Source organism: Hirundo rustica, chromosome 6, assembly GCF_015227805.2.
Source record: "Hirundo rustica isolate bHirRus1 chromosome 6, bHirRus1.pri.v3, whole genome shotgun sequence".
In the NCBI taxonomy this organism is placed as follows: Eukaryota; Metazoa; Chordata; class Aves; order Passeriformes; family Hirundinidae; genus Hirundo; species Hirundo rustica.
Window position 1 is genome coordinate 27,779,276 of NC_053455.1, and position 12,307 is coordinate 27,791,582.

The window sequence follows — 12,307 nt, forward strand, 5'->3', positions numbered from 1 at the left end:
GTTTCCAGGATGATGGTGTTTGAGATAAGAGTTCACTTTCTTGAGAAAACTCAACAGTATACTGCTTTTATGCAGTTACACAAGAAAAGTTAATTTCAAGGCAAAAAAATGAGGAATTCTAGACTGTTGGAAGGTAGTTAGGGAGGATAGAGTGTATGAGATGAGTGGCATTGGGAAAAACTTTTTACCTTTCTTCCAGATACCATCCTCTTGATTCTTCGGATGAAACATTATCAGAAAAACATTCAAAGGTATATGTTTGCTCTCCTCTTTCCTTTTAGTATCACACCTCTATTTTAAAGATAAACTTTTCATCTCACCTGCAGCTCTTAATGTGATTTATCTGCCTTGCAGATACTTGTGATTAAATGTAAGAAACAAAATGTGCTGGGAGGGGATTTGGTCGGTCCAGATCTCCATAAGGCAAAAGGGCTGGTGCTGGCATTGGTGGGTTTCAGATTCAGCTTTAGCTATGGGAGGAAGATCTGCCTTTTATTTGTGACAGCATTTGCTTAGGGTTTGTATGCCTGGCATGAATAATTTTTACACAGTTAAAATAATAAATGAACAAAATATTCATGTGTTGAAGAAGACATTATGTAGAATTATGTAGGTACAACACTGCATGAAGGATTTCTGAAAACAGAAGTTTAAATATGTGTTTTGATAAGTTAAAGATATCACAGAATCCTTTCAAACTAAAACTCACTGAGTCCTTCAGAATCTTGTGCTGTATTTTCAGGTGGCTCTGAAGCCAGTTTCTCTGTCCACAGCTGTGTGTGATACACTTGACGTCAGCTCTAGTTTCCTGCTGTGGTGGGGTGGGGCTTTGAGTGCGGTGGGAACCTGGTGTATGTCTTAGCTATTGGAGCAGAATGGGATGTATGCCTTTCCCTGAGACAGGGATGGGGTCTAGAATGCTCTGTCTGCCTCACCTTTTCTCTGTGTCCTCCTCTCTGCCCATGAGTTTGTGTTGTAAGGCTCCCCTTGACAGGAAGCCCACAGCCAGCACAGGAGCAGTTGCAGTTGTACTGTGCTCAAGTCTGCCTGTGAGGGTAAAATGGCACTCAAGAGCAAGATTTCAGGAGACAAGTCTTCAGATTCCTCCTAGGCCAGCAGGCTCAGAGATAATACTACTAAACCTGAGGAGTCTTTCTGCTGATGCACTGGGGTTTGAAGCAGACCTAAAATTGTCTAAAAACCTGCATTAATTACTTCCCCATTACATAAATAGCATAGTTGTACGAAACCTGGAAAAGTAATGATAACATTAAAAACTTTTAAATCTGTAGAGACCAGTAATTTTGCTTATTGTCTGGCAGTCTTTTTAGAAACTTTAGCAAATTCAAAACCAGAGGCTCTTGGCTGTATTCTGTTTGTTGGTGGATGTCTGGGGTGATAAATGTCAATGCCGTCTTTCACATTCTGACTTACAATGTCTCTTTGGCACCGACTCATATGAACCTATGAAGGAAAATGGAAATCAAATTAGTTTAACTCCAGGGAAAGATTCAAGTCTACTGTATTTGATGTAATTATTTCATTCATTAGTAGACGTTCTTGACAAACAAAAAACACTTGGCTCAAACATCCGTGATTTTGTTGTAATGCTGTGATTGTATCTAAGTAGCCTTGTGTTGACAAAAAAAAAAGCTTATGAACTGAAGGGACTCATACTCTTTTCCATTAGGGTTGATGTGATTATGTTGGTCACTTCTTTGGTCAGCAGTTAATTTCTTACTTGTGTGCTTCTGATTCTGTACTTCCAGGAAGACACAGCAGCAGGATAGCATGACGTGGAATTTTCCAGGTGTCTGTAGAAAGGCTGTAAATCACACAATTTGAACATTGTCTGCCATTACATTGCTTTCTTTACTTAAACTGGTCAATCCGGTTACTCCTTGCAGAAGCATCAGACCTGGAAAAGAAAGCTGAAGTCCCAGGCAGAGGCCTTTGCTCATTACCGCCAGACACACACAGCAAATGAACGTCGACGACGTAATGAAATGAGAGGTCTCTTTGACAAGCTGAAGAAAGTTTTGGGGCTGCTGAACCTTCCCAAGGTCTCCAAATGCTACATTCTCAAGCAGGTAGGTATTTTAGAGCTTAGATGAAGAGGAGAAACATTTAATCTGGACGGTGTGATTACGTTAGTATGAACTCCTCAAGTGAGTCTCAGTGTAGAGGGGACTTCTGTCATCTCTGCAGGACTCTCTCAAACAAAACCATACCTGAGAGAATCTGTATTCCAAAAAGCTTAGTCTTGATGATATGAGCATATATTTTGGATTCGCCTTCCCCTTGTGTTCTTTGTGAATCGTGGAACATTATGTCTTAATTCTTTAGTGGTTGACTGTGTACATAAGAAAATCTTTAAATCCATTGAAGGCATACATTTTTAATGCTTGAGAAGATGGCGTTCCATTAGGCATTCTACAGACATAAAAGCTTAGTTTGTAAAGATGTAAATGGCAGGAAACTAAACATGAGTGGTAGATATGTAATTATGCCTATCAGCTGTACCTAGAAACTGGGAGATAAAAGTTTGGGGTATTTCTTAAAAATTGCTGACCTTTGGAGGAAAGACAAACAAGATGTTTCTCACTCTTCAACCGGCATTTAGGGAAAGCTGGTATTCATGGTACTTCACATGCTTTCTCTCAATCCTGTTTTCTCAGGATTATAGAAATTTGAAAATAAATTTTGTAAAGGTTTCTGGGAAGGAAAATTACTATTTTGTGTGTCACTGGTTTATAAATCAGTTCCGTGATACTATTTTAGGCCTTTGAAGAAATCCAAGGACTGACAGATCAGGCAGATAAATTTATTGGACAGAAGACCTTACTGACACGCAAACGAGATGGTCTGATTCGAAAAGTATCCACGCTTTCAGGTGAGACTGGTTTTGGATGCAAACTAGCTGTAATAATAGAAGAGAAGGTTTTTAGGAGTGAGAATGTGTGGAGTGATCTGTGGATCCGGGTGTGTCTTTGGTTCACATAAAATTCAGACTCATGATGCCAAACAAAGTCATTCTAAGCTCTGACTCAGTGATAAGCTCATCATGCTGATAAAAATGGCTTTTTTTTCCCCCCGTCATGCCTTAAAGGAAGTGTAAAACGCTCTTTGTGCTGGGAGGCACGGGCTTGTGTTCCTTTGGATGGGTGGGGTGATGGTGGTGGTGTCACTTCATTCTGTCACTTCCTGAAATGCCTTTTCTGCTCAGCCCTTCACAGTCCCAGAGAGCTGTCTTTGGTCAGTACCGAAACCTCCTACTCCTTGCAGAGCTTTGCCGATGAATCCTTGTGCTGCTTTCCCAAGAGCCAGTGCTCCTAGGGGCTAAGTGTCAGCTCTGCACACAGAACAAAACTGCAGTAGATTGAGCTGCTGCTCATCCAGACATTTCATCTTGTACTTACTGTGTCTTGTGTCTCATTTGTCTTGTGTCTCATTTGTAAGTGTAGGAAAGCTGTGACACATTCTCAACCAGTGTCAAAATATGAACAAACAAAATATTTTTCTAATCTTCTTGCAGTCTGGGAATATAAACAGGGGAATACCTGTAAAGTAGAAATGAAAGATACTTAAATCTTCTGTATTTTAAGTTAATCCATTCATGCATATATAAGGTATTTGATTTATAAAAAGTAAAAAGTGTTTTAGTGAAGTCTAGTAATCTAGAAATGTATGAGAGGCTTTTTGAGCAGAGAATGAAAGCTGATAACTTCACAAAGTAGTTATCTGATCTTTCGCATTCCTAGTGACAGCCTTAAATTTGGTGAGGAAAAAGCCCTCTCACAGGAGGGTTAGTTGACTATAGACTTAACTAAAGATATACCATGACGTTAGAACATAAATGCTAAGCAGAAAACAAGCTAATATAGTTACTTGAATTTGGATCATATTGAACTACGTGTATATGCAGAAAACAAATTATTTATAAAATCTGTGTGCTTGTCCAAGGTTGGAATTTTCATGGCAATGGTAAACTGTATGTGGGATTACATTCAAATGCCATTTGAGTAACAGGGTCCATTAGTCCAAGAAATTTCATTCCAGGTAACACTAATATTTTGTCCAGTAGTCGTATGTTTATCATTAGGAGATGTGGGAGGAGTTTTTCATAGCTGTGGGTGTTTTCAACTAGTACTTGTTCAGCAAGAGCCTGTGCTTGTTCAGGCTGATTTCTGCTTATCAAAGTGGCAGATAAATTCTAAAATGTGTGGATGTTTCTGAACGGGAAAAAAATACTGGAATAAATTGTTAATTGCTTCCCTCTGATATTAAGTAAACTATTTACTTGGTGGGGATGATGGTTATCTGTTTTACAGTGATTAAATAATGTCAGCTTAACACCTTATTAGCTCTACCTTCAGCATTTTAGTTTTGGAAAAAGAGAGTTTGAAGGTAGGCTGACTCTGATAATTTTTCTGTAGGAAAGACAGAAGAGGTTGTCCTGAAGAAGCTGGAATATATTTATGCTAAACAAAAAGCAATAGAAGCACAAAAAAAGAAGAAAGAACCTGAGCCACAGAAATCAGCTGCACCCTCCACTGCTAGCACCCAGAAGGAAGGATCCTCTGCTGCCCCCAGAGAGCAGACCCCGATAGCGATGACAAACAGAAGGGGCAAGCCATTGATACTTTCCAGGAGAGGAGTCCGGGCCACAGGTGGGTTACACGTGGTGCGTGTCCTGCATCAAGGGGAGACAGCCACTGAAGCTGCACCCCATGAGAGGGCAAAATGCCAGCTGGCTTGTGCAGGCAGCCTCACTCCTGAAACAGAATTGTGCATAGGACTGGCAAATGTCCATATGATAGGTGTGGAAACCACTTGCTTTCAGTAAGGATGAGACCAGTACGACTGAGGTCTTCAGGTGAACGTAACTCCAGGGTTTCAGAATGATGGGAAGTAAATTCTTACTAAGTTGTCCCTTGATCTCAGGGACTTTAACTGCAATCCAGCAGTAATTTTTCTAAGAGTTGAAGCTTTTTCTGCTGACTCAAAACCTGAAGTTCAACCCTCAGAATGTTGGGGTTGCTAAAACAGACTCTTTAAAACCTGCCTCCTCAAAATGCTAGCTCTCAATATGGTGGAAGTTTGCTCTTAAATTAAATGGCAGAGTTGTCAGGCACTGGAGAGTGTTTTTTTTAGCTGAGAACTTGTAGACAAGTGTTCAGCATTTGTGGAGACCTTCACGTCATAAATGTTGGAAGGAACAAAAGAATGACTCCTTCCAGAGCTGTACCTAATGCTGGCTCGCAGGGTGCTGTGCCAGAGCAAATGGGTGTTTTACATACTCCTTTCCTTGCAGAGGACTCCTCAGCCTCCCTCACACTCACGGCTGCAAACGTAGTGATGACTCCACAGGGACAGGTGCTTACGCTGAAGAGCCCCCTGGTCCCAGGGCAGGTGGCAGCTGTTCCTTCCACGCTGTTGCAGGCTGAATTAAAGCCTCGAGGGGTTAGTACTACCCCGACAACACAGCCAGGTAGGATCACGTGGGGTGATGTTTATCAGTATAATGCTGTTCATAGATGTGCAGAGCAGTTTATGAAGTTACTAAATTTTGTTTTAATGCTTCAGATTTGTTTTACAACTTGACCGAAGTAGAACTTGACTCTGATAAGAGAGATTAGGTGTCATTAACTCAAAATGTTAATTTATCAACAGGTTAAGTAAAATATGTTAAAATGTTGCTATTCAGAAATTAGGGAAACATAGGGAAGAATTCCTAATCGCATAACCAGTCTGCATTTTTGTTTTTACTGTAAAATGTTACTAATAACGTGAAGTCTTGCCTTGAAGTGCACAGCTCCTGTTTTCCAGGAGTATCTGAAGTACCTGAAAGTGCTGTATCTGAGTATCTGAAAGGCTTTTGTTTCCACTTCATCCCTTGTTTTGCTTTTCTTGGATAAGGTATCACTTCTGTGATGATTCAACTGCCAGGATCAACAGTTCCTGTCCAAGTAAAAGGAATTCTTACGAACTCCACCATTCCTATTACACTGTCAACTGTTGCTGGAAATCCAGTGCCCTCCACAGTGGCATCAGCTACAGCAGACCATTCAGGTAAGCTCTTTGTTTTTCATGGATCTTTGTGCTTGCATGCAGGGAACATTGTCCTTGCGAAAGTGAAGGTAAATTGTTTTCTCGCTAGGAAGTAACAATAAGTGGTATTGTCTGGGTATTCAGAGAAAATTACTGTTTTGAACAGTTTAGAGGGACCTCTAGGAGATTATGGATTAGAGCTTTTTAACTTTCCTTCCTCTCACTGAGCCTGCTTGCTCTCAGGAAAGTCAGGATAAGTGGATACCGGGATGTGTCTGTGATGTAATGCATCCTCCTGGGGAAGCTTAAGTTCAGAGTCATGGTGAGGCTGCTGAAAATCTTTGCCTGTAACATCCAGACTCTTACTGTGGCACAACCCCTTTTCTTACCCTGCCAGCTCTGCTGCCCATGGGAGGGCTTTTTTTCAGGACCTGGTGCTGTACATTGGATCTAGGTGTGGGGTGGTTCCTGCCAGCAGGGTTCTGCTTGCCATCTGTTGTGCTAAAAGCAAGCCACTCTCTTTCTGCTTCCTTGTAGTCGTTTGATCATAGTGAAAAAGGAAAGTTCACTTCAGATTTAGGGCTGGGAAAAACCTGAGTGCTATTAACAGGGAACAGCTTGGAGGCAGAAAATAAGTAATCATTTAGTCTCTGAAATGTCTCTGTAGTGCAAAAAACCAGTACTGCATACTGTTTTTATGTGATCACAGAAACAAAGCATAAATTCTTACTTTGTTTGCCTTGTGCATCACCATCTGAGCTGTAAGCATTGCAGTTGGTTGCACTGCAGCTCTTGGTCTACAAGTTGAAAACTAAGCTATTGGTCTGTTAAAGCTTTAGTTGACCAGAGCTGTGTAAGCAGTTTAAATTGCAGTTTACTTGAGGAAGACCTGAAAGTGAGCAAATTATACTTAGTTATATAAGTTATATGCAAGTTATAACCTTGCAGTTAATGCATATCCTGATGGATGCTGCTTTGTGTGGTTTTGCAGAAAGCGAAGATTCATTCATGATGCCGAAGATTGTTAATGTAACATCACTGGCTGCTGAAGCAGGCATGAATCTAAACCTGAACCGAAACAAAAACACTAATGCAACAGCAGGTTCTCCAGCTTCTGAGCAATCCTTGGCTGTAGCACCCCTTGAAACTAGCAATAGTGATGATGTGCTTTCAGAAGAAAAACCGTGTCTGGGGGATGATGACAGAGATGGAAGAATTACCACAGGTCCAACAAAAGTTGTCTTTGAAAATAAAGATGCCCTTCCACAACTCTGGAACGTCTCGTGTACAAAGGAACCTCCAGAGTCCTTTGGCAAAAAGCTCTGCATTGGTGAGTTTGTAGGAAGCCAAGCCAGGAGGAAAGAGGGTGATTTTAGAGGGGAAAGATTAAAATCCAAAGAACTGTCATTCCGCAAGCTGCAGATCAAAGATGCCAGGATAGAAATGGAATTGAGGAAAGTAGCATCAGCAATGGAGGAGGCAGACCTGGACACAAGTGATATACTGAGCAGCATCGAGGAGGGTGATGACACCGATGAAACTCTCACTTCGCTGCTCAATGAAATCGCCTTCCTCAACCAGCAGCTGAACGATGATGCCTCAGCCATGTCAGTGCTGCCTGGTGCCCTCAGCTCAGATTTCTCTCACAAAGATGCAGAAGCTTGTCGGGGAACAGCCAGTGATCTCTCTGCTGCAGATGGGTCTTCCTTCCAGTTTGGCCATTTGGGAGGCGGTTTTAAGGATCTTCCTGAAGTTCCAGAAAGTGGTGGCTCTTTAAGCCCCCTCCTGCTGCACCTGGAAGATGATGACCTTAGTGATGGGGACAAGAACTCCGGGGAGCCTTCATCCGAGGCAGATGTTTTAAAGATAGTGATAGGTACTGAAATGAAGAATCCGCTTTCCAATCTGTCTGTAACCAGTGGTGGGAATGGCAAAACAGTAACAACCTTGTCAGATGCCGCTAACGTGACTCCACCAGTTTTGCAGATGAAGACTAATCCAGAATCCAGTAATGCTGATGCGTTGTGGAGGCCCATGCCCAAGCTGGCACCACTTGGTTTAAAAGTGGCAAGTCTGCCAGTGGACTCAGAAGGGCCGAGTAATAAAGTGATGCCCTTGCTGGCGCCTATCATCGCAAAACTGGCACCTAGTCGGATAAAAAATTCATTATCTGCAGCTCTTCAAGAAGGACAGGATAACAAAGTAATGCCCACATTAGCACCTGTGGCTGCGAAGTTGGATACTACTGGGACCTTGCCTTCAAATTCAACAGGCAAATAAGTGCAGATGTTTTTTGTCAGACTGAAAGAGAGATCTTAGAGCAGTGTGAGCCAGTGTCATTGTTCAGCAGCCTCCTTTGTCTGCAGCATTTGTTTTCTGTGTAGCATCAGCACTGTGTTTATCTGAGGGGCAGGCCCCAAATTGTCAAATAAGTGTTAGGAAACTTAAAGCATGTTGATGTACTTTTACCTCACTGTTGTATTCTGGATGTTCTTCTCCCCCTTCTCAAGACAACAAAGATGATCTATAACCATTGCTGGGCACATGGTATCCTTCCAAAATTGGGTTCTTCACAGAAGTAGTTTGTCAGGGGACTGAGAAACTGAGGCTGTCGAAAGAGGTATTTTTTTCTTTCCCCAGTAGGGAGGCAGCTGTCTTGTTGGGGAAAAAAATATGGATTGTTTTTGTACCAGGCAAATTATCTATGCAGAAACGGCATTGTTCACATTTGCTTGTTTTAATACATGCAGAATATGATAAATATGCAGAAATCAGGTTGTAGTTACTCTCAAAGTTGATACCTAGAGCAGCAGAAGGGAAATCTGAAACTGCAGAGGGCTGAAGTGAAAAGGCTTTTTCTTTGGTGCTAGATAGTTCTCTAGCAGAGACTTTTTAAGAGCTTATGCACAGGAAATTTGAATAAACATTTATAACTCTCACTGCTTGGGGAAGAAAAATATATTTCCCAATGTAATGAGAAGGAGGACAATATGTTAACTTCAATAATACTGTTCTCACTCTCACCTCCTGCCCCCACACAAATACTTCCCCCTTTGATGCCTAGAACATCTGTAACGAAAAATTGCAGAGTTGAAAGAAAATGTGGGCACCCTATTGCTACATCTTTAAATACATTGCTGAAGTAGCTCCAGTGTTTTCCCAGGTCCTATTTTCTTTCCTTCTGTCATTCTTCAAGATGTATGTGATGGCTGGGAATGTTAATACCAAGTAATGCTTTGTGAAAACGCAGAATGCTTTCAGGAGTCTTGTAGCCTGGCATAAGTGAGCGAGGTGTACATGTGAATGTAAATATGAAAATATGTGTATAGCTTTCCAAACCTTTCATTTCTTTATAAATTCAGGAAAGGTACTCAGAGGTTTCTCACTGCATTTGCACAAGCTGTGTATAGCAAAAAAGTCAACAAAAATGCTCATTACCAGGGAAATAGGGCAGTATTGAATCACAAGATGTATTTTTTATTCTTCTCTGCCACTGCTTACTCAGTAACCTGTAGATGCTCTTCACTGTTCAACTGTTGAACTGTGAGGGGCCTGCAGACTGTAAAGATATTTATATTTTTGTACACAATTTCTGTTTTCATAGTTTTCTTGACAAATGAAGTTTTCAGCCTCGGAGAGATGATTTGCTAATGAGTGTATACACAATCTTTTCCTATCAAGTTTGTAAATATAAGTTACGGTGCGCTTGGGGGGCTTCTTAACTGTTCCGAAAAGGTCAAAAAATGTTGCCATGAAAATTGAAAAGTATACAGAATTTCGATGGTGCATTTTGTTTTATGTTTAGGAATGTAATTCCATGTCTTAACTGTTCCAGCGGCAGCAGCTGGGATTACCCCCTGGCCTCCAAATTGCCCATCTTTGGTGATGCAGTAATCTAGGAATTTTCATCCTTCCAGCACTGAGGTTGTGCAGGTGTTGGGAGTGATGCTCTTCCACGGTGATGGAGCAGTGTTTGTACAACCCAGTGCCCTGTTCAGCACGCTGCATCTTCTGGATCCGTGTCTAGGTTAGATTCATCAGGGAATTTACGTACCTTGGCTGTTTCCTCATCTTTTTTTTCTTTATATTATGCCACAGAGGAGAGAAGCCCTTCAAGCTCAGTGTGTGTAAAGGTACTCCAGAGACTACTTAAAAAAGATTTTTCACTTGGCCATTCTAAACAGTGTGTTTTAAAGTAGTTACGTACAACTCTCTTTTGGCTTTGGCATATTTACAATTCTAATATTTTGTACAAGTCTCGTATTAGTGATTTGGAAAAGAAGAATGTAGGTCATTGTGAGAGTTCTGCAGGGTCTTACAGTTGTCACTTACTGCCTTAGGAAAGGGGATTTACAATCCCAGTAAGTACTTAGACAAACGTGGCTTATTTTATAATTTTGTTAAATTATAACGTAATTATAAAATAATAATTAAGCATTATAATTAAGATTACAATTGCTTATAATTAAGCAAGATAAACGTTGCTTAATATTATTAAGGATTTTAACCTTATTTTAAATTAGTAGAAATCTGGAGTAACTAAATTATTTTACTAGCACTACATCAGACTTAAATTTATTTACCTGGGAATCTGGTTCTGAGCATTTCCAATAGGCTGAAGTTGCTTATTTTTTTTAACTTGTGACCATTTGTTTTGCCAATAGATTTCATTCCTCCTGTGTGAGAAACAGCAACAGGACTTGTGCTGTGATTGCTTTTAAATTCCTAATCACTAACCCTTGTTTCTGCACCTCACTTTTTTACGGTTCCAAACAGCCAATTTTAATTAGCGCACAGAATTGTGTGCTCTCTGTGGGACAGAGAAGCTTCTATTATGATAACCGATCACGCATGATCTAAAAGAAATGCTGTAAGGATGTTCTGTTTATTATCTGGTAGCATAAAATTTCTGGATATGAATTTACTGTTTGGCACTGGGCAGTAAATTTTTTTACTGCAGTAAAAATGTAAAGCTGTCAAGATGACAGCAAAACCTTTTGGTCCCTGAATGTTTTTAGTAAATGAACTAAGGACAGCCCCCCAGTCCGGCTGTAACAGGTGGCATTTGGTGCGGTTCCGAGAAAGATCTTTGATGGGTTCTGCCAGCCAACAAACCGTGTTTGAAACACACTTGGGTTTTGCTCGTTTCACTGTCTCATGTCTGCAGCACAATATTTTGCTATGAATTTAAACGCTGACTCTTTGCTCTTCCCTTAAGCTCCCAAACATTTTTAAAATTACATATGCTGTCATTTGAGGCAATAATCATAGAATATGACACCTAATGAGAAGATTCTGGAAACAGGAGAACCAAGGAAACCCCTGCAAGGCGCACGCTCTCGCTTGACCAAGAGACCTGGAGATTTTGTTTTTTTACACATCTGTAAATAGACTGGAATGTTTTTAAGAATATAATGAAATGTCAGATTTAGCTTTTTTCCTTTTATATATTAAAATATATCTTTCCCTCTTTTTTGCTTTTGAAAAATTGATATTTTTGTAGAAATCTAACAGTACAAGACTCTTAACTGTATGTGAGGGACAAAGTGTAAAACTAAAATAAACCAATCAAGGTCAACTAGAAACTGGCTTTGAAAGTTTGTTACAGGGAGAGGGAGAAATGAGGTGGTGGTGGCCTGTTGGTGACATGTGCCATTGGACCTGAGAAAATGGTACGTGAATGCTCTGAGGCAGAAATTTTGGCAGCACAAACATTTGGGTTTGGTTCAGACAACTCAGAGATTTTTGTCTTTAGTCTTAGCATTAATGCAGGAAATGTCATTGCTTGTTAGAGGGGATTTTGACTCGCTGAGTGCAGAAAAGGCACCAAAGGGACTTTATTTTCTACAAGATGTGTCCTGAGCAGGAAGCCAAGGGGGTTAACATTTGGTCATGGCACTCAAAGGAAAAAAAAAAAAATAAATCCTGAGAGCTGAGAGATTAAGCCCACAGAAAAGCATTCTCCAGATTCCTTACCCAAACCCAAGCCGGGTTTTATCCTTTGTTTCCTTTGGAGAAGTTGAACACGAGGGCTGTTCTAATGGGAACAGGTTTGCAGATCTGCCTTCAAGTGAAGCGAAGAGGAGAGAGGCTTTTTAAAATGAAATAGGTAAAATGCCCTTATTGAGTAGCTGTCTATGGCTTCCATGTGCACTAAATGGAAAATATCACACTTGCAGCTGTGTGGGGGTTCTTTTGTTTGGGATTTTTTGGTTGGTTGGTTGGGGTTTTTTTGGTGGTGGTTTTTTGGGGGGTT

General features: G+C 40.7%; 1 protein-coding gene across 5 annotated transcripts in view; it reads left to right on the top strand.

The window, feature by feature from the left end:
- Nucleotides 1-11,636, top strand: part of MGA (MAX dimerization protein MGA) — a 52,799-nt gene extending 41,163 nt beyond the window's left edge. For 4 of the 5 annotated variants that reach the window (XM_040065947.1, XM_040065949.2, XM_058420843.1 and 1 more), the window contains 7 exons: nt 200-251; nt 1,908-2,090; nt 2,782-2,893; nt 4,437-4,670; nt 5,315-5,491; nt 5,920-6,072; nt 7,043-11,636. In XM_040065947.1, the coding sequence (XP_039921881.1) occupies nt 200-251; nt 1,908-2,090; nt 2,782-2,893; nt 4,437-4,670; nt 5,315-5,491; nt 5,920-6,072; nt 7,043-8,331 (2,200 nt within the window). In that variant the 3' untranslated portion in view covers nt 8,332-11,636. The remainder of the gene's footprint in view (nt 1-199; nt 252-1,907; nt 2,091-2,781; nt 2,894-4,436; nt 4,671-5,314; nt 5,492-5,919; nt 6,073-7,042) is intronic. The other variant, XM_040065948.1, reaches the window with a different exon arrangement.
- Nucleotides 11,637-12,307: the final 671 nt, after the last annotated feature.